This window comes from Saimiri boliviensis, chromosome 5 (assembly GCF_048565385.1).
Source record: "Saimiri boliviensis isolate mSaiBol1 chromosome 5, mSaiBol1.pri, whole genome shotgun sequence".
Lineage (NCBI taxonomy): Eukaryota > Metazoa > Chordata > Mammalia > Primates > Cebidae > Saimiri > Saimiri boliviensis.
Window position 1 is genome coordinate 4,213,734 of NC_133453.1, and position 27,625 is coordinate 4,241,358.

At 50.6% G+C, this 27,625-nt stretch overlaps 1 protein-coding gene across 8 annotated transcripts in view; it reads right to left on the reverse strand.

Moving 5' to 3' along the window:
• Positions 1 to 27,625, reverse strand: part of MLPH (melanophilin) — a 69,911-nt gene that overhangs the window by 31,822 nt on the left and 10,464 nt on the right. For 4 of the 8 annotated variants that reach the window (XM_074398803.1, XM_010347228.3, XM_074398802.1 and 1 more), the window contains exons 3-7: positions 14,756 to 14,977; positions 14,466 to 14,578; positions 7,626 to 7,771; positions 6,268 to 6,387; positions 1,496 to 1,700 (exon numbers count right to left, since the gene is read on the reverse strand). In XM_074398803.1, coding sequence (XP_074254904.1) covers positions 1,496 to 1,700; positions 6,268 to 6,387; positions 7,626 to 7,771; positions 14,466 to 14,578; positions 14,756 to 14,977 — 806 coding nt within the window. The remainder of the gene's footprint in view (positions 1 to 1,495; positions 1,701 to 6,267; positions 6,388 to 7,625; positions 7,772 to 14,465; positions 14,579 to 14,755; positions 14,978 to 27,625) is intronic. The other 4 variants (XM_003936748.4, XM_074398805.1, XM_074398804.1 and 1 more) reach the window with 2 other exon arrangements.

A 27,625-nucleotide genomic window follows, 5' to 3' on the forward strand; every position in this document is an offset into this window, starting at 1 on the left:
CATCTCATTTAATCCCTATGACAATGGGGTGAGTTTATTAACCCCTTTTGCACAATGAGGAAATGGAGGTGCCCAGAGGTTAAGTAATTTGTTCTGCCAGCATGGCATATCTCACTGGATCTCAGACTTTGCAGATTGGATGTTGCACTATTAAGAGAGAGAGACAGTGGCCGGGTGCGGTGGCTCACGCCTGTAATCCCAACACTTTGGGAGGCCAAGGTGGGTGGATCACGAGGTCAAGAGATCGAGACCATCCCGGCCAACATGGTGAAACCCTGTCTCTACTAAAAATACAAAAATTAGCCGGGCATGGTGGTGTGCGCCTGTAGTCCCAGCTACTCAGGAGGCTGAGGCAGGAGAATTACTTGAAACCAGGAGGCAGAGGTTGCAGAGAGCTGAGATTATGCTACTGCACTCCAGCCTGGCAACAGAGCAAGACTGTCTAAAAAAAAAAAAAAAAGAGAGAGACAGTGCTGCCAGCGAGACTCAAGCACACCCTTTTCTTACCACATTCACTGTAAGATGCTCGGCATATGAGAGGTTGAGATGTCAAAGGAACGTATGTGAGAACCAGTGAAGCAAACTGGCAGAGCCAGGCTCCAAACTCAGAACTGCCTGCCTCCAAGGTGCCTCTCCCAGCACGATACAGGCTCTCGTGGCCTCTCCCCAGACTGCCTCCTGTCCACATGCTCAGGGGACGTGAGATCACAGAAGAAATAAAACTGCCATCCAGGTCTGGATCCTATGGTCTGGCCAAATCATTTATTCATTGTTTTTGGGGAAAGTAGAACCCTGCCTTCCTCCCCAAACCTCCAAGGTCCCTGTCAGCATGAGGGCCATGAGATTATGGTCCCTTTAATACAATGAAGAGGGAAGCTGGAGAGCAGACGGCGTTCCCACACGTGGCCGCTCGCTGTGGCTGGGGAAGCTGCCGCTGCTGCCACCCTACTTGCTCCGCTCTGATGGGGCGTGTGAACTCCTAGACCCAAGGTACACACACCCTCGGGTACCGGAAAAGAGAGATTTGGGGATTTCATTTCAAAGCAAAACTGATAACAAAGTTAAGCTAAGCAGATTTAGTTTCTCAGTGCTTAAAGATCTCCTGATCAACAGCCTTGAGCCGACTCTGGGCCGCGGTGGCAGTGCCCAGATGCCCATTTTGCCCAGACACCTGTCTTGCCCAGACCAGGATGGTTGGTCAGTTGAGTGGTGGTTCTAGTCATTTCAGGGAGGCCTGCATGTCCCCACCTCAGGCCAGCAGTAGGGAGCTGTGAGCTGGCCACCTTGTGCTGGAAGTTCTGAGAGTTACAGGGAAGCACACAACCCAGGGAGGGCAGGGGCCCACAGCGTTTGTTGGGACTGCACGTCCTGACAAAGGAAGGGGTCTTTCACATCAGCCCATGTGTTGGCATAGGTCAGGGTGGTGGGGTTGTTTCTCAGTGACCCCCTCCCGCATGCCGAGCCCATCAGGAAGACCCTGGCCAAGGGCACCTACCTAGTGCAGCGGCAGTCCCCAGGGCCAGCCCGCGGGAGCCTCCAGGCAGGGAGAGCTCAGCGAGGGCGCCGTGTCCGGAAGGCGAGATGTGTGTCGGCTGCTCTTCTGGACGGGGATGGTACCCAGAGGCCCCAGTGTCAGCCTCCTCCAGGCCCTCAGCCTTCTGGAGGACTGCCTTCTCTGAGCAGGACTCATCTGTGAGGGACTAAGCACAAGGGCCATCAGCCTCCTCTGTGGGGTTTACTAGGAGGGGCCACTGCCTGGAATGTGGGTCTTTCAATCCAAGCCCTGAGACTTTCCAGTCACTTGACTGACCTAGCACTAGACCCCCATCCACCCTGGTCCCCGCTACTCAGTTCTCTTAAATTTCAAAGGCTGTGCCTAAAGCATGTACTGCCTATTTGTTCCCTACTGACTGCCTACTGCATGCGTCCATGCGGTGTTGGGGCTCCCAATGACACCCTGGACCAGGCATGACACAAGGGGACCTAAACTCTTCTGACACAGCCTCGGGGGCTCAGACTCACCCAGAGACCAAAGCCCGAGGACACGGGAGCAGGTATTTTTGGGAGCAGGTTGCATGTTACTAACTAGGTACACCTTAATCTTTGTAGATCCGAAGGGCAGGTGGGGGCTTCCTGGCAGCTCCTTGGCTGTAGTCTGGACAACCCTCCAGCAGAGGGGTCTGTCTCTGTGTTATGTCACTGTCTCCAAGGAAATGAGGTCCTGAGACCTTCAAGAAGCAATATGCCACAGCGCCTCTCCAGTGTGACTGTGAGTGGGGGTGGAGGCCACAGGAAATGCACGCTTACGCCAGCCTCCAGTTAGAGCAGGACCCGTGGCCTGGAGACCACTTGGCTGCTGGCTTCCAGGATCCACCCTGCTTCCCCCTCCTCCTGGAAGGGTTTTCAGGCCAGCCTGAGTGGACCCAGCCCCACCCCAGCTCTGGCTCAGCACTACCTGAGCCCAGGAGATGCCCGGGAGTGGAGTTCAGGCATTCACTATGAAGCCGGCCTTGGGCCTAGGCCTGGCTCAGTGCCAGTGGTTACCTTTACTGCCTGCCTGTGAGACCCATGGCTTCCACCGACAGCACCTATGATGATTAGTACTGAAAATTAATGAGTATGGCTCACGGACTCGCTTCATCTTTGCTATCCTGCCTAGCAAATTCAAACTATGAGTGAGTCCATAGCTGAACCCTATTACTTACTTGAGGCCTTCAAACACTGCTCTTGATGACTTCTAAGAAATCTCACTAACCTTGCCTTACCTCCACCATTAATCTAGTAGGAGAACTCTTTGTGACTATGGCACATTCTCCTGATCTAATATCATCATTATGCTTTTAGGACTTAGTCTACTAATGACAGCCCTCTACTCCCTAAATATGCTAATCATGACACAATGAGGGACACTTACGTATGACATTAACAGTATTAAACCTTCCTTTATATGAGAAAATACATTAATACAGATACATCTTGCGCCTCTCTTCCTATTACCCTTAAGCCCTAAAATTATTATGGGGCTTGCATGCTGTAGCTATAGTTTAATCAAAACATTAGATTGTGGATCTAACAATAGATGCCTGTTAACAGTCTGTGCAAGGGCTGCAGACTCATGCCCCCATGCCTAACAACACGGCCTTCTCAACTTTCAAAGGGTTAGAGTCATGCGTTTGTCTCAGGAACCAAAAACATCGGTGCAGCTCCAAATAAAAGTAACAAATGAAAGTATTCTTCCCCTGCTGTAACAGCCCTAATCCCCTTCATCTTACCGATTGGTGTTACCTCAGCCAACCCCTGCAAAAAAGGTTCATAACACGCAAATGATATAAAAACACCTATGGCATGTGCCTTCATCATGAGTCTCACAACAATGTTCGTATACACAGACCAGAAGTCCTTATATCCAACTGACATTGAATGACGGTCCAGAATCTCAAACTCTCACCAAGCTTCAAACTAGGCATTTCTCCACAATGTCTATCCCAGTAGCACTATTCGTTACCTGATCTATTGTAGAATTCTTCATATAGAAACTCAGACCCTAACATGAGTCACTTTTTCAAATACTTATTTTCCTCCTCACAATATTAATTCTGGTTACCGCCAACAACTTCTTTCAGCTCGTTATCAGATGAGAAGGTGTAAGAATCATGTCTTCTTTTTTTTTTTTTTTTTTTTTTTTTGAGATGGAGTTTCGCTCTTGTTACCCAGGCTGGAGTGCAATGGCGCGATCTCAGCTCACCGCAACCTCCGCCTCCTGGGTTCAGGCAATTCTCCTGCCTCAGCCTCCTGAGTAGCTGGGATTACAGGCACGTGCCACCATGCCCAGCTAATTTTTTTGTATTTTTAGTAGAGACAGGGTTTCACCATGTTGACCAGGATGGTCTCGATCTCTTGACCTCGTGATCCACCCCCCTCGGCCTCCCAAAGTGCTGGGATTACAGGCTTGAGCCACCGCGCCCGGCCCAAAATCATGTCTTCTTACTAACTGGCTGACGGTGCAGGTGAGCAGATGCTAAACCCGCCGCCCTCCAACAGTTCTGCATATCTGCATTGGCGACACTGGTTCTATCTTAGCTTCCTCCTGTTCTCCAACACATGAAAACGTCAACAAACATTTATTCTAGACGCCACCCGCAACTCCCTTCCTTCCAATAATTAGCTTTCTCTTAGCAGCAGCAGCAGGAAAGTCAGCTCAGTTTGGCCTTTGCCCTTGACCTCCATCGCCATGGAAGGCCCAACCCGAGTCTCAGCCCTGCTCCACTCCAGCACGGCAGCTCGAGCAAGAGCTTTCCTGCTCATCCACTTCTATGCTTTAATAGAAAATGACCTATCAATCCAAACCTTTCCAATATGTCTGGGGGCTATTATTTTCTTATTTACAGCAATCTGTGCTCCAACACAAAATGGTATCAACCAGCTAGGCCTTACAATAGTCACGGTTGGCATTAATCAGCCACACTTCGCATTCCTTCACATCTGAACCCACATGTTTTCAAAGCTATATTATTTATATATTCAGGGTCCATCATCCCTAACCTCAGTGATGAACAAGACATCCTAAAAACAGGAGGACTGTTCAAGACTTTACCCTCACGTCCTCCTCCCTTAATGTCACCAGCCTTGCACTTACAGGTATGCCTTTCCTCAAGGGCTTTTACTCTAAAGACCTCAGCATGGAAACCACAAACACATCATGCCCCAACCGTTACTCTTATTGCCACCTCCTTAACGGTTGTCTATACCACCCGTATTATTTTCTTTGCTCTAATAGGACAAGCTTGCTTCATGACTCTGGTTACTGTTAATGGAAATAACCTCTTCCTAATTAACTCATTAAGCGGCTAACAGTCGGCAGCATCTTCGCCGGATTGCTCATCACTAACGGCAACCTGCTTTGTCCTCCCAAGCAAGCAGCCCACTCCACCTGAAGCCCACAGCCCTAGGTTAACCACCTGAGGCTTCCTGCTAGCAGTGGAGCTTAATCTCACAACTAATAACCTTAAACTAAAATACCCACTACAGACATTCAACTTCTCCAACACCCTAGGATTTTATTCAGCCACAGTTCAATGTACAACCCCCAACTCAAGCCTCTTCACAAGCCAGAATCTGGCTTTACTTCTACTAGGCCTAATTTGGCTAAAGAAGTCTATATCAAAGGCCATTACACAAACCCAAATTTCAGCCTCCATTACCCATTACTGTGTCACTCAGAAAGGCCTAATTAAACTATTTTCTCTCTCTCTCTCTCTCTCTCTCTCTCTCCCTCCCTCTCTCTCTTTGAATCTTGCTCTGTTGCCAGGCTGGAGTACAGTGGTGCAATCTTGGCTCACTGCAACCTCAGCCTCCTGGGTTCAAGCGATTCTCCTGCCTCAGCCTCCTGAGCAGCTGAGACTATAGGTGTCTGCCACCACACCCAGCTAATTTTTGTATTTTTAGTAGAGACGGGGTTTCTCCATGTTAGCCAGGATGGTCTCCATCTCCTGACCTTCTGATCTGCGCACCTTGGCCTCCCAAAGTGCTGGGATTATAGGCGTGAGCCACCGTGCCTGGCCTACTTTCTCTCTTTTTGTATCCCATCCCTTCTAACACTACTCCTAATTATCTAATCTATTACCCGAGTAATTTCAATTGCAACATACTAACAAATAATGATCAACCAGCAACTATCACTAATCAGCACCTTGGAGAGGTTCCTGAGACAAAAGCCACACAGCTAATGAGTAAGGTAGCCACATGTCCTGTTCGCCTGGATGGCCCCTGCCATTGCCCTGCGTCCAGGTGTGATTATTAATAGTAGCCCATATCATAGGATGGTCCTAGTTTGGTCAATAAAATGTATGTTCCCCTCCCACTAGATCGAGATGCAGGCACAACGGCAGGCCCTGTCTGACTCCACCTGAGATGCCGTTCTCTGTCCTGCCCTCCTGAGTCTTGAGGGTTCTGTCTTATTTCTGCGCCAAGCACTGATACCATTCCCTGGTCCCGCAGCTCATCCGCCCAGCCTCAGGGCCCTGCATCAGCCCTCACTTCTCCAAGCTGCCTGCTCAGTGTCTCCAGACATGCTAATCCTGGGGGAGTGTGAGGTCTCTGGATCCTGTTTCCCCACAACTGTCCCCCTCCCTGTCATGCCTTGGGAGCCAGGTGGGACTATGTGGCCATCACACACTTCTTCCAGAGTGCTGTCCCTCACCCAAGGCGTGAGCACCTGCCACCCAGTTTCCTGGGAGGGGAAGGGGAAAGACACGAGGACCCACTGACCTGCAGGCTGTCCATGGTCGCTGGGACTGAGGGCAGGTGCAGGGAGTGATCTTGAGGCTGACTGGAGTCATCTGAGTCTCCTTCGAAGTCAAAGTCACGGATGGAGAGGAGGCGCTTTTTCTTAGCAGGCACAAGACAAGGCAAGACTCAAGTCAGGGCTAGCTTGAGGGAGAGGACCAAGCACCCTGCACCTCCCCAACCCTGCACTCAGCCTCCAGGCTGGCGAGGCAGGCTCCTCTTCCAGCACATCCACCTCCTCCACTAGGAACAAACCTGACTGAGCCCGTAGAGGGAGCTGGTTGGTGTTCACAGTGCCCATCCCCCCCGGGACGCAAGGTCTGCATCTCTAGAACCTTGACTGAGCAGAAGGAAACTGAGCCGAACTCCTGCCCCTGCCCAAGGGCCCCACCTTGGGGGCAGGTAGGCTGTTCCAGGGCTGGGAGAGGGGAGGACCCCTGGGGCTTTGGGTAAGGGGGATGCGATGGCTAAGTGGGGCAGAGGTGGGCAAGCTCCTGAGAGTTCCTCATTCTTTAGATGCAAGAGCCTGCCTTTAGTTCTAAACCCCTCCTTCATTATAATTATTTTGATCCTTTAAACTGATCTATCATGTAGGGAATATTCCAGGCACTGGAGAGCATTCTGGGAAATTCATACATAGCATGAATCAAATGTTCTTAAGCGGAAGATGATGATGTTCTCCTATAGCAACTGCGAAGACCTGGTTCATGTTGAATCTCACTGGCCTGTCTCTCTCCTAGCGTCTAAGTCTGAACCCCTGCTCACCCACTCAGCCACTTCCTCCAACTGCTGCCCCTTTCTGTATTCCACCCCAAAACCCAGGGGCTACATTGCTTTTCTCTCCCATAAGTTAGACAACATGTGAACACAGGAACAAACACAAGGCTCATAGTTGGCCAAAAATAAAAAAAAAAAAAGAATAAAAACCCAGAAGAAGAAAACATCTCAGAGGAGAGTCAGGGTCCACTTTCCTGAAAGCTGCAAAGGCGGCTGCTCTCAGGACGCTGAGAGCCTTCCAGAACCCCTGCCTGCCTACAGCAGCCCCCTGCACTCACTGTACCTGTGTTCCCCTGGACTCTCGCCACACATTCAGCAGGCTGTGCCCACCCACAGACGGCTTCTGAGGCTTCTGATGGTGGAAGCACTGCTGCTGCTTGGTGCCCAATGATCTGAGAGGTTACTGAGGCCTGGGAAAGGGCGGCGGGTTCTTGATGCTCACACAGTAGGAGCTAGTGGAGTTGTGGGGAGAGCATCGAGGTTTTCAGAAAATCAGAACCCGAGGTTCCAGCTGTGGGGAGGAATCGAGGTGGCTGAGGAGAGGGTGACTGGAGATGACTTACTTTGCTGCCAAGGGGCTGGGCCTGGGCCTCTGAGTCCTGCTCTCCATCGTCATCCGTCTGCTCGCTGTCTTCACTTCTCTCTTTGGAGACTGGCTCAGGCCCCGCTGCAATAGATACCTGCATGACTCCACCCAAGGACAGCCAGTCTAGAAGCAAGCCATTAGTCAGTCCATACACACACCCATCCTCTAATCTATCCATCCACCTACCAACCCCTCCCTCCTTCATCCATTCACTCACCTATCCACCCAGAAATGGATCCCTCCATCTACCCATCTGCCAATCCATCCATCCATCCATCCATCCATCCATCCATCCATCTATCCATCTATTCACCTACCCGCCCACCCATTTATCCACTCATCTACCCACTCAATAGGCAGCCCATTCATCCATGCATGCAGGCATCCATCCAACCATCCACTCACCCACCCACTTACCTATCCTCCACCCATCTATTCATTCGTCCACTCACTCAATCAGTGGCCCATCCACCCATGTATTCATCCATCCATCCCTCCATCCACCCGCTCATCATCAATCCATCTACCCAATCAATCAGTAGCTCATCCACTCACCCACCCATCCATCCCTCCCTCCTTCATCCATGAACCCACCCACCTATCAGTCCATTTATCCATTCATCCACTCAGTCAATCAGTGGTCCATCTATCCGTGTACCCACTCATTCACCTACCCATCTGCCCATCCATTTACCTATCCATCTATTCATCTATCCATCCACCTACCACCCATCCCACTCTCTTTCATTCATCTACCCATTCACCCAGCTGCCCACCCATCCACCCACCAATGCACGCATCCACTCAGATATCTATCCATCCATTCATCTATCCTTCCATCCACCCATCCACTTACTTACCTATCCATCCATCCATCCATCCATCCATGCATCCATCCATCCATCCATGCATCCACCCATCTATCCACTCATTCACTTATCCATCCATCCATCCACCTACCTATCCATCCATTCATCTATCCATCCACCTACCACCCATCCCCCCCATTTCATCATCTACCCATCCACTCAGCTGCCTACCCAACCACCCACCAATCCATCCATCCACTCAGCCATCTATCCATCCATCCACTTATCTATCTATCCATCTACCTGTCACCCACTCACCTATCTACCCACCCACCCATCCATACATCCACTCACCTACCACCTTAGCTGCCCATCCATCCACCTATCCATCCATCCATCCATCCATTCATCATCCATCCATCTCTCCCTCTCCCACAATCCACCCACTCACTGAGAAACATCCAGACAAGGCTCCCTGCTGGCCTTTCATAGACCTATCGAAACATCACTTAGAGCTGGTCTGAATTACAGTATAAAAACCGTACTCTGCATCAATGTCACCAATCAGTTGCCAATGTTACCAATCGTTGTTGCCAACAGGTCTGACCATGTCTTCAGGATTGTACTTATTGAGCAGTGGGAAGACCCTGGAGCTGTAGAGTGTGAAGGAGACCTGGAACAAAGTCATGTTCTCCCAAACACATGGCTTTACCGGCAGGCTCATAGCACTTGCTGGTCAGCAGGTCTGGCCTCAGCACTGCAGGGAGGGAGGTGAGGCAAAGCACTCATGCCTCCTCTCCTTTTTCTGCCTCACAGGGTTCCTTCCTTACACTGAGCTACTGGGCCTGGCCTCCCTAGCACAGTTCATGGTCTTTTTCTCCTTTCTCCCACTCACCTTGGCCTGGCCTGTGCTGGGACTGTGCCAAGTGACTCAATAAAGGGACCCCAGGGTTTAGCACTGGGAGGCCCTGTGGACCATCCACCTTTGTATTCCAGGGGCTGCCGAGGGCACAGCTGGCACTGTGGAGCTCAGATCCTCCAGGCCCAGCCAGGCCTTGCTGCCTCTGGATACCCCTGCCTTGGGGCCTACCCCTGGCTCTCTGTGCCTCTGGGATCACAGGTGGGAACAAGCAGGCATTGGTGCATTGGAGCGTGCACTGTCAGCTGCAAAGGGCTGCAGGACTGTGGGTGCGGAGCCCGGGGTGGCCTCAGAGCCACCTTCACTCTCTGCTCCATGATGCAGGAGCTGGCCCTGCATGCCACACCTCTGCCTGGCCCGCTGCTCTCTGAGGGCTCAGCCCCCAGCGAGTGAGAGTGGGAAAAGGAAGAATGAATGTGTTCCTTTCTGGGGCTTCCAGTCCAAAGCCCTTGACCCTGATAGCTGGTCCAGCTTCGTCGCGGCCCCTGAGACACGGTCACCAGCCAGCAGCATTCCTGTTTTGGAGGGCTGGGTCCCACCCCTGGGGGGCCTCCTTGGAGCTCCCTGTTTCTATTAACCCCAGCCTCTGCCCTTCGCTCGCAGTCCTGGTGGCTGTGGGGATGCAGGCATTTCTGCAGTTATGACCCCTGATACGTGGTATCTCCTTTCCCATTCTCCATTAACAGCATTTGAACCAGTTCCTCATATGAAATGACCGTGTGGTTTCTGCTTTAGACTTTTCCCCGACTGGCCCACCTGTGGTCCCCACAGCTCCTATCCTCATCTCTCGGGGCTGGGGCCCCTTGGCAGGAAGCTCCTGCCTTGCAGGTTTCAGTCCCAGAGGCACAAGTGTCCCTATTTGCTGGACTGGCTGTGCTGACTGTCCCCAAGTGGGGACAGCAGGGTCTGCCTCTTCCACAGCCTGGGGTGGCCTCAGGACAGCCCAGGACCCAGCACCTGGCAAGCATTCAGTGGATGCTGAATCAATCACTGACACATCTTCCAAAGCCTCCCTCGAGATGGAGACCTCGCTGTGTACCTCCCTTCACCCACCAGAGTGCCACACACCCTCCTCCCTGCTGTCTACACCAGCTCACGATTCTACCATCGACTGGGCCTGGGCAGCTCTATGTTCTCAGGCTCTGTCCTGAGCCAGCAGAAGTCTTTTACATGGGTTGGAAAATCAAGTCTCATTGTCCAGTTTTCCATTCATAATATGGAGATCGAAAGAGTCAACCAATTGGCAAAACTGGAAATCTGGACGGACTTTATAACAAGCAGCTGAGATCAGGTGACAAGCACACACTGTCACTGCCCACCCTGACTGAAGCTGCCTTGGCCATTCACCACTTTGCTGCCGTTTAGGAAAGTCTGGGAAGATGCTGGGGTGAGTCAAGGGGAACGGCTGCCTGCCTGGTCTCAGTGGGCCTCAGTTTCCCCAGTGGAAGGAGAGATGGGGGAGGCAGCCTGGTATATTCTTTACTTAAATATTTCCCTTAAAGATAAAAACTGTCAAGGGTCTTAAGGGGGCCTGCAGATGCCTGTGTCTGAGCGCGGCCAGGTCTGTTTTTATGCACTCAGCGGAGGCCTGCCCGGCTGGCAGTGCTATTGGGGCTCACAAAACAATGTTCCCCAATGAGGCCTCAGCAGCAGCCTCAGAAGCCAAGCATCTCTCTGACCTTCTGCTCTCTTGTCTCCCAGGCCCATTCTCCCCCAAGGCCAGCCATCGAAACTAGTAGAATCCCTCTCTCCAAGGCAGGATATAGAAACCAAAATCCCTCTCTCCCAAAGCCAGCCATTAAACACACAAATCTCACTCTAACGTTCTCTCTACTTTTCTTGTAAAAACCAGCCATAAAGAAATCTGGCTGGGCATGCATGGCTCATGCTTGTAATTCCAGCATTTTGGGAGGCTGAACTGGGAGGACTGCTTGAGCCCAGGAGTTCAAAACCAGCCTGGGCAACACAGTGAGACCCCATATTTAAAAAAAAGAAGAAGAAAAAAAGCAATTATTTGACTTTCCTTGCTTGACTTTAATCTTCTTCCTCCAGGAATGGAAAGGGTCCTGCTCCACTCCTGGAGGAAGAAAGGCAAAGAAGATTGTAGACAGACAGGCCTTCCTGGGCCCCCCTCAGCCTGTCAGCAGTAGACCTGGCCTTGCTGTATGATCCTCTTTCACAAGCTGTCCATCCTTTCTTGAACTTAAGCATAAAAGTGGACAGTTTTCCTGCATCCGTGGGTCTTCATTCTGAAGGCTCCCACGTATACATGGTGAACACATTTCTATGTCTTTTGTCCAGTGAATCTGCCTTTCACAAATTGATTTTTCTGCAAACTTTCAGAAGGTCAAAGCTTTTGGCTCTGAATGTGCCCAGGTGATGGGGCCAGAGAGCAGACCTGGTTTTAGTTTTGTTCTCTCTGGACAGTGAGTACCGTGAAGAGATGCATCCCAAACCACCAGGCAGAGACCCTGAGGTGTGACCTCCCCCTGCATCCGGGGATGTGGAAATGGGCTTTCCGGGGCCTGGGGGCCCGCCTGTCAGGCTGATGTCCTGGCCCCCAAGATGAACATGAAGAGGAAGTATCCCGAGCTCAGGGATCCTTTTCTTGTTGACCCCTATGATCACTCTGCACTTGAACCAAGGGTTTGGGTAACACTATCCTATCTATCTAATCAAGTCATGCTAAAAAAAAAAAAAAAAAAAAAAAATTTTCCTCATTCCTGACACAGAACAGAGATTTTCTGAAAACTCTTGATAGGGAGGAGAAAACAAAAATAGAACCACGTGAGCATAAAGAACTTAGTGTTGACGTCAGGTGAGCTTGCACTGCCAGGCAAAGCTACCACTGAGGGAAAGGCACGGGGAGGGAAGGCGCGGGTGTCGGGGGGCTGTGTGCTCACTGACCAGCCCAGAGTTTTCCTTCCTTTCCATCGAAGCTGCTTCCTGCAGAGCCGGCCGGGTCTCCTGTGGAAGCCTGGGTGAAACACCCAGCCCTCTGCAGGTTCACTCAGTGAAGACCCCCAGCGGCCCACCTACCAGCCACACAAGGTCTGCATTAGGCCCTGGCTGGAGCAGGTTTCAAAACCTTAACCTTAACTTTTTATGCCCTACTTAAAAAAAAAAAAAGGCCCAGCTTTCCCAGTTTTTGTGTTCTTTGCCCGCGCCCTGTTTTGATGTTGTAGTTATAGGTGCCCAGCATCAGGGGACGCAGCCCCTGTGGGACTTGGAGGAGCTGCTGGGAATCCAAGTTCAAGGGACAGCTGTTTTCTGTTGCCCCACAGCGGCACCTCCTGGCCCTTGGTGTTGATGATTTTGAAATTGGCAGGTTGGGAGGGATGGTGTGAACTCCAGCAGCTCTGGGCTAGGCTTCGGAAACCCTGTATCCTTCGAAATGACACAGCTTCCTGAGCCCACCCCAGTCCCTAAAAGCTGCCTCTGGGGTTGAGATTCTCAGATGCTCGAGAGCGTGGCTTTTCCCGCTGTTACGCGTCATTTCCGCCCCTAAGCCTGGTGGGGGTGACTGGAGGCTGGACCAAGCGCCGTCGGCTGCCGGAAGACCCTTCAGTGGGCCCCGGGCTGGCCATGTGCATGTGGGGAGGTGGGATTTGCTGCTGGGCGTCATAGAACAGGGTGATGGCCTCTCCCCATGTCTTCGGCCATTCCTAGTCACATTTGTTGTTGCAGCATGTAATCAGTGGAGCCTCCTTTTACTCTTGAGAACGCCCTGGTTTGGGTGATTTACCAGACTCGTCCACACCCCCACCCCCACTCCCGCCAACCAAGACGTGCAGCCACCCTGTGGTGTGCGGTGTGCTGCTCCAGGTGTGCCACTCGGTGGCCTCTGTCTGAAATTAAAAGCTGTGTTAAGATGCCGTGAAATGCCTGCTGCTGGCCCAGCGAGAGCTTGAATGCCCGGAGGGTGTCTATGACAACTTCCGCTTCTCCAACCAAACTTGGCTTTAATGGACAGGCATGAATAAGGTGTCTCTCCAGAAAGAAGGCCTGAGGGAGGCACCTGGGCTGGGGCATGGCGAGGATACCCCAATCCAGAGGCACAGCCTCTGCCCTGGATGTGCCCAGCTGCTGGGGCCAGGCAGTTGCCTCCCGGCCCTGGAGAAACTCGCCTTGGTCCTGCAGATGGAGTCATCCAGGACGCTGAGACCCCAGACACCCGGCTTGGTGGGGAATGTCCCACCCGAATGCTTGGCTGGGCTTAGTAGCAGAAGCCTGGGACTCAGGTAACAGGGACAATGAGCTTTCTCAAAAACACCGCTGAGTTAGCTCCCTTCAAACTCAAACGCAGAAGACTCTCAGGCATCCTCCCTCCCTCCCCCCGAAAAGATCTCTTCCAAATGCCTTACAGGGGGATATGATAGGCAAACACATTGTTTAGTTTAAGCCTACTGCCTGGATTGCAAATTCATCATGAGATAAATACTTGGATTCAAAAAACGAAAACAATTGAATTACAACAGATTTCTCTAAATCTTGATAATTACCAGATTCAAGTGAAATGTTTGTTGAAAAGACAGAGTCTCGGCCCCAAACCAGATGTCCCAGGGAAGAAAGGCTTGGAAAACATGTAGCATTAACAAGCACTCTGGCAATTCAATCAGCAGCTGCTTTCAGAAACCTGGCTTTGAGTTTTCAACTTACTTTGAAGACTTGAAAACAATACAATTTCAAATATTGGCAACTTCAACAGCACCCAGGACTTCTGAGGTGCTCTGACAATCCCAGTGGGATGCAGATGTTTGCACCTCACATAAAAACATGCCAACTTCACAGGGCACAGTGGCTCACGCCTATAGTCCCAGCACTTGGGGAGGCCAAGGTGGGTAGATTGCTGGAGCCCAGGAGTTCGAGGCCAGCCTGGGAAACATGGTGAGATGCCTGTCTCTACAAAAATTAAATTAAAAAAAAAGCAGCCAACTTCACGTAAGATACCAGAAGGAGAAATTGACAGACAAGCGCATGCACACGTGTACACACACACACACACACACACACACACTCCAAAGGAACATGCTTTAATATTCCTAAAATGCCTGGGAACGAAAAGCCCTTCCCACTGTCCACTCCTTACCTCCACTCTGCAGCCGCCCACGGAGGGACCGGATCACTTTGGCACTTCCGAACCTCTTGAAGCGGGCTTTCACGTGCTCATAGTACCACTCCAGTGAGCCAATCTTCACAACTCTGCAGAGACAAGCACAGGCCCATGGCACTGCCTGTGTGCAGCACACAGGCCTGCATAAATCATGCACACACGAGTGTGCGCACGTGTGCATCCAGCTTTCGTCAGCTAGCCCCGCGGAAGGGACATGCCAGATCCAGAAACTATCAAGGTCATTTGACCTCCAGGCTTGGGCGTACCTGGCCAGATGGCAGGGGTCACAGAGCCAGGCCTGCTCCTCCGGGTCGAGGCAGCCACAGCTTTTGCAGGTGAAGAGGCCACATTCCAGGCACTGCCTTTTGCTGTTCACGAACAGCCGGTAGGGCTGCAGGCAGTGGGCACAGTGGGTCTCCTGCAGATGGGCAGTGTCGGAAAGCAGCTCCCTCTTGGAGCTTTCCTTCTTAATCTTGCCCTTCAACCCCCTTGGAAAGATATCAGAAACAAGAAATGTATCAGACATCTTGTTTTTGCAACAGGCTTTAAATGTGTACATGTACACACATACACACACACACACACACACACACACACACACACACACACACACACACAGCAACTGTTTCCTATGCAGAAAACAGTGACCCAAAGTTGGGCAAAAGTACACAGGCATCTTTGTGTTGAGGGCTGAGCTCAAACAGGCAATTTGGTAGGCTAGAATGGATTGGAAACATGAAATTTCATAGAAATGACATTGCATTTAAGCCTTTCTGTGGCTGTCTTACAATTGTACCAATTTTGGTTGACAGGTTCCTGCACCCTCCCCAGGGTGGTCAAAGAGTCCTGAGGGCAAAGCCAGATGGCAGTTCCTGATCAGGCAGTTTTGGGTCTCTTCCAGCAGGGAGGCAAGAGTTGAGCTAAGGCCCAGGTTTGCTCCCCTAGACCACAGATGAAATGGCTCAGTGGGTGTCCAGAGCAGGAATCATCCAGCACCCGGAAGTCCCAGTAAAACCACAGTTGTCCTAGACCATCCGGGCTTAAATAACACACAGCTTCCTGGTGAACCTGCCAAGTCAAACTTATTGGAAAATGTACCTGTGGATGACAATGAAAACATTTCTTTTGTTCTAGATTTCATAGAATGTCTGCCAAACGTAATATTTTCAGTTTCAGATGACATAAAATCAATCCATTCTTAGTGACAAAAACAAGAAGGACACTAGGTGCCATTGTCTCGTGAGAACTCTGAAGTGCACCAATTTCGATGCGGACACCCAGAGTGTGACAGAGGTGGAGAGTAGAGGAATCCACGAGGTGATGGGAGGCCACCTCTGGTTTAAGTGGAACAGGCTGAACGTCACTGATTTCCCTCTCTCAACTATTCACTAAAATACTCACTGAGATGGATGCAAAATCAGGCTCTTGTCACAGCTTCAAAAACCAAGAGAAAAAGGGTCAAGCAGTTGTAGGAATCTAGGGGGATACTGCCGACCACAGAATACAGTCTAGATAAAGCTGCAAGGTAGAGCCTTTGCCCCAAACAGAGGAGCATGAGACCCCTGGAGCCAGATGGGAAGGGCCTCACTCCCTCCATTTTCACCTTTGCCAGCTCTGCACCAACCAGAAAACCTGGAGGCTGCCCCTTTGCCAGACAGGGCTTGTTCAGCCTCTATCCCAGGGAGCACCTCTTCTTCTGTATCCGGGAGAATGATACCCCCGAGGCCCAGCACAGCCAGAAGAAAGCAAGGACGTGTGCGTTGCCCTGCATCTCAGGCTGGAGGAGTTTCTCTTAAATAACAGTCCAGAGGAGTCCTGGGCAGCAGCTGGAGCTTGATATATTTCAGTGGCTGACACTGGATAATACTCTGCTTTAGATTCTTTAAAACATAACCTCCCTTCATCATAGCCAGAGACTAGGAAGGGAGGGCAGAGAAGATCCCATGTGGGGAGAACAAATGACAGCTGCCAGTCACTCCAGGACACAGCAACCAGACCCGCAGCTTCAGATCCTCAAAGGCGAACGGGGCCGGAGCAATCCACGCCCTCTGCTTATCGGGTTGACTAGAAGTCACTCCTCAACAGGTAAAAGCCCAGCATCCGGCTCCAAGTTAAAGTTAGCTTCACGAATAAAAGACCCTCCTGAATGTGACTCATCATCGGAAACAGACTTGAAACAAGTCAGCTTGGTGTGTCGAATGGGGCATAAGAAAGTATATATAGTCTCAATGAGAGGGATGGAGGAGACGTGGGAGGAAACCAGGCTGAGATGAGAGGCCCACTGGCTCTGCTGGTGGAGGTGGAGAAGAGCTGGTGAAGACAGAGCGAGGAGTCACAGCCACAGTGGAGGGGCCATGGGCACGATCTCTACTGGGGAATATTAGGCCCAATGATTTCATTTAGTGATCTCCCAGGTGGTCCATGGACCTCTCCTCTGGAGGTTCCTAAGATCCTTTAGGGGGTGGGTCACAAGCCAAAGCTATTTTGATAATGATGCTGAGACATCTTTGCCCTTTCTTTGCTCTTGGATGCCTGCACCAGAAACACTGGTGGGGCTGGGCGCAGTGGCTCACCCCTGTAATCCCAGCACTTTGGGAGGCCAAGGCAGGCGGACTGCCTGAGCTCAGGAGTTCACGAGCATCCTGGGCAACACAGTGAAACCCCTATCTACCAACATACACAAAGTAGCCGGATGTGGCAGCATGCGCCTGTAATCCCAGCTTCTCGGGAGGCTGAGGCAGGAGAACAGCTTGAATCCAGGAGGTGGAGGTTGCAGTGAGCCGAGATTGCACCGCTGCACTCCAGCCTGGGTGACAGAGCAAGACTCCATCTCAAAAAAAAAAAAAAAAAAATTGGTGAGTAAATACTGAGGCTTTAGCAGGAGTCAGAGCAGAGGGCGCAACGGCACTGGAAGTTATTGTCTCCTTCATTGAAAAAGAAATGAGCCAGTTGCGGTGTGGCTCATGCCTGTAATCCCAGCACTTTGGGAGGCCAAGGCAGGCAGATAGCCTGAGGTCAGGAGTTCAAGACCAGCCTGACCAACATGGTGAAACATGGTGAAACCATGTCTCTACTAAAAATACAAAAATTACCCTGGCATAGTGGTGCATACCTGTAATTTCAGCTACTCAGGAGGCTGAGGCAGGGAAGTCGCTTGAACCTGGGAGGCGGAGGTTGCAGTGAACCAAGATTGTGCTACTGCACTCCAGCCTGGGTGACAGAGCAAGACTCCATCTCAAGAAAATCAAAAAACAAAAAACAAAAAACAAAAACAGCAAAAGAAATGAGAAGAAAAAACAGTTTAATTTAAGAGTCACCTTGATGAAACACTAAAACTTATGTCTTTCTGAACCATGGCCCCAGTCCATGTATGATGAGCACGGCGTAGTACAGAAAACCCTTCTGGCACATGTTGAAAAATGACAGATATTTCTATCAAAGGGACTAGGCAATTGTTCAGATTGCAACCTGAGCTAGAAACTTCTCATGAAATGCCATTTCCACTTGAGAGAACAACTGAGAGATGAACCATTTCGACTTGTTATTTGGCAGATAGTTTCTCAAAAATGAACAAAGTGAGACTCTCACTTCAAGGAAAAGAAGTGACAGTATTTATTGCCAGTAATAAAACGAAAGTTTTCAAGCGCAAAGTAGGATTCTGGAAAACATATATTCCTTGCTGTGAGCCTGACAGTTTCCAACACCGGGAGGTTTTTGATGAGATGCTGGTGAGAGCAACAGAAGTGATTCTCTTTTGGTGTGCAAATGAAATGTGTCCACATTTGAGAAGTCTGCTTAACTCAGTGAGCCAGTGTTTTCCAAATGATTAATGCACAGTGTTAGAAAAATCATCCAGAGGTAGAAAATCCATTTCAGGTGCAAGAGAAACCAATGGATTTGAACAAACAGAAAACGGAAAGTTTGTTAATATGATTTCAGATTCCACATTGAAATTAACCTTGAAGAAACTACCAACTGACTGGGCACGGTGGCTCACACCTGTAATCCCAGCACTTTGGGAGGCCGAGGCAGGCGTTCAAGACTAGGCGCTCAAGACTCCCAAAGTCAGGAGTTCAAGACTAGCCTGGCCAAATGGTGAAACTATCTCTACTAAAAATACAAAAATTAGCCAGGCATGGTGGAGCATGCCTGTAGTCACAGCTACTTAGGGGGCTGAGGCAGGAGAATCGCTTCAACCTGGGAGGCAGAGGTTGCAGGGAGCCAAGATCATGCCACTGCACTCCAGCCTGGCAACAGAATGAGAACTTTGTCTAAAAAAGAAAGAAAGACTACCTACTGCCAGGTTTTTATGTTGTTACAAAACATAATGTTTATTATCTGCAAAGGCTATTCAAATACTCCTTTTTTCAATTACGTGTCTGTATGAGCCTAGATTTTCTCCAGCTACTACAGCCCAGACAACATGTTACAACCCACGGAATGTAAGAGCAAGCGGAAAACTCAGCCATCTTCTGTTGTTTCAGATATTAAAGGGATTTGCAAAAATAGAACAATGCCACTTGGCTTACTCATAGTCTTATTTTGGGAAAATCTCAGTTTTTATAAAAATTATATTTATGTTAACATGAAGAGGGTTTACTGTTATTTTTAAATGAGTGAATAAATAAATATTTTTAACCTCCCAGTTTTAATTTCTGATATGGTAAATATTAATAGATATGACCCGTATAAATAAAACTCTTTGGGGTTCTCAGTAATTTGGGAAATGTAAAGGGGTCCTGAGACCCAAAGGTTCGAGAAACACTGATTCCAAAGTCAAGTTTGCTCTCCCCAGAATGTGGAGAAAGGGAAGGAAGCGATGGGAGAGAGCGGGGAGACGGCGGGAAGGGCAGAGAAAGTGGGTTCCCAGGTGACGCAGAGCCCTGGAGAGCTGCATGGAGTGGAAGGGAGGTTCTGTCCTCGTGCTGGGGGCTGGGGACCCACACTCCTGTCCTCTGCATTCCCACCTCCAAATGGCCCCGGGACACCCTGCTGAGAGCTGTGACTAGTGGGGCAGAGCACAGCCGAGGGGACACTCTTGCCCTCAAGGGAGGCCAGGCAGCCTCTGAGGAACGGGCGGATACCGGGGAAGGAAAACCCTTCCAGGATGGGAAGAGGAAGGGAAAGCTGCTCCTAAGACGGGGTCTGGGCGGAAAGGTGAGCCTTGCAGGGTGAAGGGGTCAGACCTGTGCCCTGCTCTGCCCCTCTCGGGGTGGAATCCAGACAGGAGTGTGTGGCAACATGCAGGAGTACTGGGGGGCGCCGGGGCTGGAGAGGCTGGTGGCCACCATTGTGGGCACAGCAGGGGGACGCTCCTACTGTGGCCTTCCCCGAAGTCCAGCACACAGGCCTGGGGGAGCGCGCATGAGGGGCTTGCACTGGGTGCTGGGGTGGCGGGGAGTCCGCATCCCTGCAGTCCTCAGACCACGCTCCCACAGGACGGCCTGAGATGTGGGGCATCCAGGGACTGCAGAGACTGTTGATGGAGAGGCCGTAGCACGTGGCTGGGATCAGCGTCTCAGGGGTGGGGCCACCTGCATCTCAGTGCCTGGCCAGGACCCTTCGTGTACCAGCCAGTGGTCCCCATCCTGCAAGCCAACCTGCCTTCCACTCTGCATCCGGAGGTGGGGACAGTGTGTGGAGTCCAGACCCCATCAACCCAGCCACTGGGAAGGCTATGAGCCCTTCCCCCAAGGCCCAGCTGCTGGCCTGGCCAAAAGGAGGGGTTGGGGAGCAGAGATGGGGTAGCGGGGAGCTCTGGGAGAGAAGCTGAGCCAGGAACAGAGCCCCGGTGAGTGAGCGGCATCCAGGAGATCTGAAGCGCTGAAGCCTGCACTCTCTTGCTGCTCAAGGGCTGGGGCCTCACGAACAGGAGCAGATGGGAAATAAAAGACCTGCATTTTCTTCGTGCAGCTTGGTTGGGTGTTAGTGAGTTTTTGACCAGGCCACAGAAGCAGACGTCACCCTAACAAAACAGGAAAACTCTCCCAGCCAAAGAAGAGACAAAGAAAGAGCTGGGTCCTCAGATTAGAAGGGTCGCTGGATGGTAGGAGACGCCTGTGTAGACTGATAAGACCACTTGGTTACAGGGTGGGCAAACCCCCTACCAGCATGGTGGATGGAACTGGCGGCCTCCAGTGGGGCTGAGGCTGTGCAGGGGGCCTTCTGCAAGGCTGAGGGCTGGCCATGGGGCAGGGTTGCCATTGCTATTGCTGCCATTGCAGAGAGCCACCAACTCCATGGCTTAAAACAATGCAAATGCTGGCCAGGCACATTTGGGTGCCTGAGGCAGGTGGATCACCTGAGGTCAGGAGTTCGAGACCAAACTGACCAACCTGATGAAACCTTGTCTCTACTAAAAATAAAAAAAAAATTAGCCAGGTGTGGTGGCACATGCCTATAATCCCAGCTACTTGGGAGGCTGAGGCAGGAGAATCACCTGAACCCAGGAGGTGGAGGTTGCAGTGAGCTGAGATCTCACCATTGCACTCAAGCCTGGGCAACAAGAGTGAAACTCCATCTCAAAAAACAAAATACAATGAAAAACCAATGCAAATGCACTACCTGCCAGCTCTGGAGGGCAGAAGTTTGACTCGGTTTCACTGAACTAACATCAGGGTGTCAGCAGGACCGTGGCCCCTCCTGGAGCCCCCAAGGGAGAATCTGCTCTCTGGCAGGTCATCTCCTCGAGGGCTCCAGGCGTGTGGGTTCCTGGCCCCTTTCTCCATCTTCAAAACCAGCCATCCCTTCTGCTTCCAAGGCTCTGTGATGGTAACAGACCCACCCAGGGAACCCAGGATCATCTCCCAGGTCCAGGCCAGCTGGTGGGCAGCCAAAATTGCATAATCCCCTTTGCCGTACAGCCCGTGATTTCATAGGTTCTGGGGATTGGGGCCATCTTATTTTGGGGGGCATTATTCTGCTTACCACCGGTAGCAGCATCCCCACATCCAGGAGCAGAAAGTGTGTGAGCTTAGACTGTACTTCCAGCCATGTGGAACAGAGATCCTCAAAGACAAATCCACACTCCATGCCATTCCTGAGAAAACAGCCTGAAGACAGACCCCAGGTAACGGAAAAATAATTCCTGACGGTGACCCTGAGTTGGGGGCTGCAGCACTAAAGACCCAGTGTCACAGGATTGAGGGCCCAAATGACCGAAGCGTGGCAACCAAATGAAACCCCACGTCGGGATCCAGGCTCCCGAACCTGGGAACATGTGTTAGGAATTACCGCGAGGGAGCAGGAAACTCACTGAAGTTCTTGGAGATCCTCTGAAGGAGAAGGCCAAGGTGACGATAAAAACGATGAAGAGGAAGTGAGTGGTGGTATGATAAGGCAGGCACTGAGAGACTGAGCCTCAGAGAATCTCGTAAAAGAGCTGAGTCCAGCGTTCCCCTAGACTTCCTGCTTCAGCCCCGATTTTTTTCATCTCTAGAGTTGCCTGTGTCAGTGACACCAACTAGATCAGCTAAGGGTGATTTCAAATTCCTTATTGTAAAAAACTTATTTATATTTATCATTATAATTTTTTCGAGATGGAGTTTGGCTCTGTCATCCAGGCTGAAGCAACGTGGAGCAATCTTGGCTGAGTACAGCCTTCGTCCCCCGGGTTCAAGCGATTCTCCTGCCTCAGCTTCCCAAATAGCTTAGATGACAAGTGCCGGCCACCAGGTCTGGCTAATTTTTGTATTTTTAATAGAGATGGGGTTTTGCCATGCTAGCCAGGCCGGTCTTGAACTCCTGACCTCAGGTGATCTACCTGCCTCGGCCTCCCACAGTGCTAGGGTTATAGGCGTGAGTCACTGACCCTGGCCAAAAAAAATTTTGTTTTTAAAGCCAGCCACCGTTTGGCCGTGTCTCGTCCTGGAGACCCTTCACAGATTCTCTCAGGAGCCTCCTGTGTTTTCAGAGACCACAAATCCATGCCACCACCTATTTGCCTTTCCAGGGCAGGCTGGCAGGCCTAATATTTGATTTGTGGGCTGTGTCCTTCAAAACAGGGTGTTCCATTTGGGCTTCAGTCTTTCCCCCAGGGCATGAGTCACCCAAGTCTGGCTATGCACAGTCTCACAGTTCTTCCTGGACTTGGGGAATATCCATTAATTTCTACCTTAGCCACAGCGGAGGGGCATCCTAACAAACGCAGAATGCAGTTACTGGAAGGAGCTGATACAAGCATGATACAAAGCAAGACATGAATAAGCACCAGGGCGAGCTCCCAGGCCCCCAGGTGGAGACCTGCCCCTCTTGTCCACAGCCCCAGGTCCCTTGGGTCCAGGATAGCAATGGGTGCCCGAGAAGTTCCTGGCTCTTCCAGGGACAGAGGGAGTTAAAAAGCTGTGACTATTAATCGGTGTTCCCTTCAAGAAGCTTTACTTTGGCCCTGCTTTGTATTTGTAGAATGTTAAAAAGTAACAGGTGATGATCTTTTCTGTACTTCAAACCTTCTTAATAACCAAGTGATATGAATGAATCTAAAACACTCGAGACGAGAGCACCCTGAGGACCACTTCTATGGAACTCAGCTTGCAGGAAGCCATGGACAACGGAACTTTGGTGCAAACATTCCGGGGATGTCCTCAGCTAACTCCAGATCGTGACAAATTCAACAAAAGCAAACAGCTAGCTTTCTTCTACACATAAGCTTCAAAGGAAAAAGAGAGAGAGCTGGAAAGAATTCTTACAGATTCATAGAGACTTAAAAGAGACAGCAAGCAAATATAGGGTCTGGACCTTATTTGGAGATGGGCAGAAAAGTCGGAACACACATTAGATATTTAATACTAAGGAATTAGAGTTAATTATTTTATTTTATTTTTATTTATTTATTTATTTATTTTGAGATGGAGTCTCACTCTGTTGCCCAGGCTGGAGTGCAATGACATGATCTCAGGTCACTCCAACCTCTGCCTCTGGGGTTCAGGAGATACTTGTGCCTCAGCCTCTTGAGTAGCTGGGATTACAGGTACCTGCCACCATGCCTCGCTAATTTTTTGTATTTTTTTTTTTTAAGTAGAGATGGTGGGGGCAGGGGGGCTTTTACTATTTTGGCCAGGCTGGTCTCGAACTCCTGACCTCAGGTAGTCCATCCTCCTTGGCCCCTCAAAGTGCTGGGATTACAGGAATGAGCCACTGTGCTCAGCCTAGAGTGAATTATTTTAGATGTAATATATGTTTATGGGGGAAAAGGAGATAAGAGGAGCAATAATACGAGACAATGCATAGCCAGCCGTCACCCCTGCAGGCAGAGCCAGCTATCACCCACTGCAGACAGACCCGCCAGTGCCAAAAGTTAACATTTCCCAGATATTCATCATAGCTGGGCAACCTGCCTCAGTTTCTCACCTGTGAATGGGGACAGTAATAGTAACCACAACCCAGGGGTGTCTGAAGGTTAAATGAGATAACAGAGATGAAGCTGAAAGAGGTCATCATCCAACGTGGAGCCATCCCACGTTCAGCAGTGTGCCAGTGGCTTGTTGACGCTGCTGCCAACGCAACAGAGCCCTCGTGGGGCTTAGATGCCAGCAGGGATAAGACGCTAACAAGGAAATGATTCACTGGGGACTGGAGAAGCCCTAAGGAGGAAATACAGGTGGGAGCGAGGTCCCACGGTGAGCAGGGGTGAGGAGGGCGAATTTCATCATGAACACAAAGGAAGCTCTGTGGGGGTTATGAGCTGGGGGATGGCCTGATCCACATTTTTTTTTTTTTTTTTTTTTTTTTTTGAGACAGGGTCTTGCTCTGTTGCTCAGGCTGTGGTCTGAGTAGTGCCATGGCACGATCTCAGCTCACTGTTACCTCCGCCTCCGAGGTTCAAGTGACTCTCCTGCCTCAGCCTCCCGAGTAGCTGGGACTACAGGCATGTGCCACCAAGCCCGGCTAAGTTTTTTGCATTTTTAGTAGAGATAGTGTTTCACCGTGTTAACCAGGATGGTTTTGATGTCCTGACCTTGCGATCTGCCCACCTTGGTCCCCCAAAGTGTTGGGATTAGAGGCTTGAGCCACCTCGCCCAATCCTGATCCACATTTTTAAGGGGTGAGTCCGGGGGCCCTGGGGAGAATGGACCACAAGACAGTAAGAGTGGAGGGAGGGAAGGGTGAGTGTTGGTCGGAGGTGGATTCCCGTGGGTCCACAGGAAGACAGTGTGGCCTGACCTGAGGCCAGCAGTGAGGGTGGTGAGTCGAAGCTGTATTGGGGACGTATTTTGATGGCTGAGCCATGGGGCTGGCTGAGTGTGGGATGTGGGTTGAGAGGGAAGGAGCGGAGACAGCCACGAGTCCTGAGGACTTAATTTTGGCAACCAGCCTGCATCCAAGATGGAGAGGCGGTGCTTGGAGGTGGAGGCGAAATGACAATTTCTGTTTTGGACATGCTGGGACAGAGATGCCAGTGGGAAACTCTGGCTGCAGTGTCGTGCAGACTTTGTCTACAGAAGTCAGAGTTTGGAGGACAGGCCTCTGATGCGGGTGTAGATTTGGGACTCATTGTTTAGATGGGTTGTCTCCCCACTATAGTAGCCCCTAGCTGCAGGTACAGAACATTTCCATCACTGCAGAACGTTCCATCGGGCAGAGCTGGTCTAGAAGTCATTTAAAACCTTGGGGCTGGACACCGTCACTGGGGAGGTCACTGGGGAAGTGACACAGAGCAGAGAAGAGGGTTGAGGCCAGGACCCTGGACCCTGCAATAGGGAAGATTTAAGGGGTCCAAGAAGTTCCAGCAAAGGAGACAGAGAAGGGGCTAGACTTTAACACATGACACAAAAAGCCACATCCAGAAAGGGCTCAATGGGTGCTGAGCTTCTGCTACTATTATTGGATCTTTTGATGTACTTTTTAAAAAGCAAAATGGGCCTAAGTATGATGGCTCACATCTGTAATCCCAGAACTTTGGGAGGTTGAAGTGGAAGGATCACTTGAGCCTAGGAGTTCAAGACAAGCTTGGGCGACATAAAGAGACCCCATCTCTACAAAAAATTAAAAAATTAGCTGGGTGTAGTGGTGCACGCCTGTAGTCCCAGCTACTTGGGAGACTGAGGTGGGAGGATTGCTTGCGTCCGGGAGGTTGAGCCTGCAGTGGGCCATGATTGCGCTACTGCACTCCAGCCTGGGTAACAGAGCAAGACCCTGTCTCAAAAAACAAAAAAAGGAAAATGGGATAAATTTACATTTTCACAACTTGCTTTTTTCTACTGGACAATGCCTTGTGAACTATTCACGTCAATTTATTTCTATAGCGTTATTTCTATTGGTGCTGAGCAACCCATTGTTAAATCATTGTTAAATTTGGTATTTAAGCAAAGCCTGAAGATTTGGACATTTGGATCTTTCTAGTTCTTCTCTCCTGTAACCCTTGTCTGATTCTCTCCTTATGCTGACTTTCAGCAGAGGAGCTGCTGAGCACACTTTTAAAACTTTTGCTGCCTTATTCCAAATTGGCCTCTGCAAAGGTCTGATATGGTGTACCAACGTGTGGCCATTGAAAACCTGCAGTCCGACTAATGAGATTGAAGAGCTAAATTTTATTTAATTATAATTTTATTATAATTAATTTAACTAGCCACAAGTGGCTAGTAGCTTCTGTCATGGACAGTGTGGCCTTAGGTCTAGTTACATGATGATTTAACTGGGCTGTATTTCTTTTTCTTTATCTTCATCAGTATGAGGTGTCAGGGCGAGGCTAGTGAACACTCTTTCCGGTATGAAGCAGTTTAAATCACGGAGGATTTATTCGTTCTTTGACCATTTGAAAGATGCATCCATGAAAGCAGATGGACTCAAACCCTCAAGGAAAAGCTGTCGTTGGCAATTTATTCCAACAACAGGCCAGGAGGAAAAAGAAGAGGCTTCAGACTAACCACAGAGAAAAGTCAGGAGAGTGTGGGTGGGGGAAAGGAACACCCAGGACAAACAGAGATTTGGGAGGAGGGCAGAGTCCGGAGGAGCGAAGGCTGAGGAGGGGCTGCTGACGGAGCAGCCCCGGGACAGGGTGCGGGTGTCAAGTCAAATCTATCCTAAAACTTTGGTCTGACGTCAGTGGTGCTCACATTCAAATTTTGTACGTCTTCAAGTTTGTGATTCGATGGTGCAGAGCACTGTGTCCTTGTGGGAGGCAGGAACAACCCTCCCACTCGATGCAGCAAACAGCCCATTCCCAAATCCATGCCTGCCTGCGCTGGGTCAAGACATGCTGACTTCCCCTTCCTTCTCACCGGTCCCTTGTAAGGGAGAGCCTGGTCGGGCCGTGCATCACTGAATGTCTACAGCACGGCCTGGAGTGTTAGGGGGCAGGAGCTTCCACGGCCTGGGGACGGAACGCTGCTCTCGGGGTCTCAGGGTCACGAGCCCGCCGTCCTCCAGTATGTCAGGGATCTGGGTCAGCTTGTTTGTCTCTGCTTTGACAGAGAAGAAATCCTGATGCTGCGGGCAAAGGTGCAGGTCACCTCCAGACCCTGGCCAGCATCCTTCGACGCGGATTGAGGCTCACATCGGGGGAGACATACTGAGCCGGAATCCATCTGACACAATCCGCCTATTTAAAATATGTTAAAAGACATACATTTTCTTTGGTTTGATTGCTTTTACATTGGTGCATTTAGTGAATTGGCCCTTAAGCAAATCAACCCCCTGGGAAACTTGCTTCTGGGGCACCGGCCTTGCATCTGCACGCCACGTTCACCTGATGCAGAGTCGGGTAGTACAGCTCTTTCCAAGCAATGACCGGGTGCGTTTCCTGGTTTTATGATTCCCCCACCCCTGCTAATTCTCTGCTCTCTCCTATCAGTGACCTTGGGTTTCCCCCGCTGGGCTGCCTATGAGCACCCCTCTCACAGGGTGTGAGATACACTGGAAACTGCTGGGTGGGTCCCGAATTGCTGCATTTGTTACCCCCACACACTTAGTGGTCCCTTGAGCACCAGTTTCTTCATCCAGCCTGTTGCTGATTCAGATATTAAGACTCAGCGGTCGGGAGCAGACATGAGGTCCCGGAGGATTTCACCCAGAGAGACGCTGCAGAGAACGGGGCCCTGTGGTGGGAGCACGCAGATGATGGTTCATGCTGATACTGGTGAGCTGCACAGATGAACCATGATGAAAGATGGCGAAGAAGGAAGTTCGTTATTGTAAAA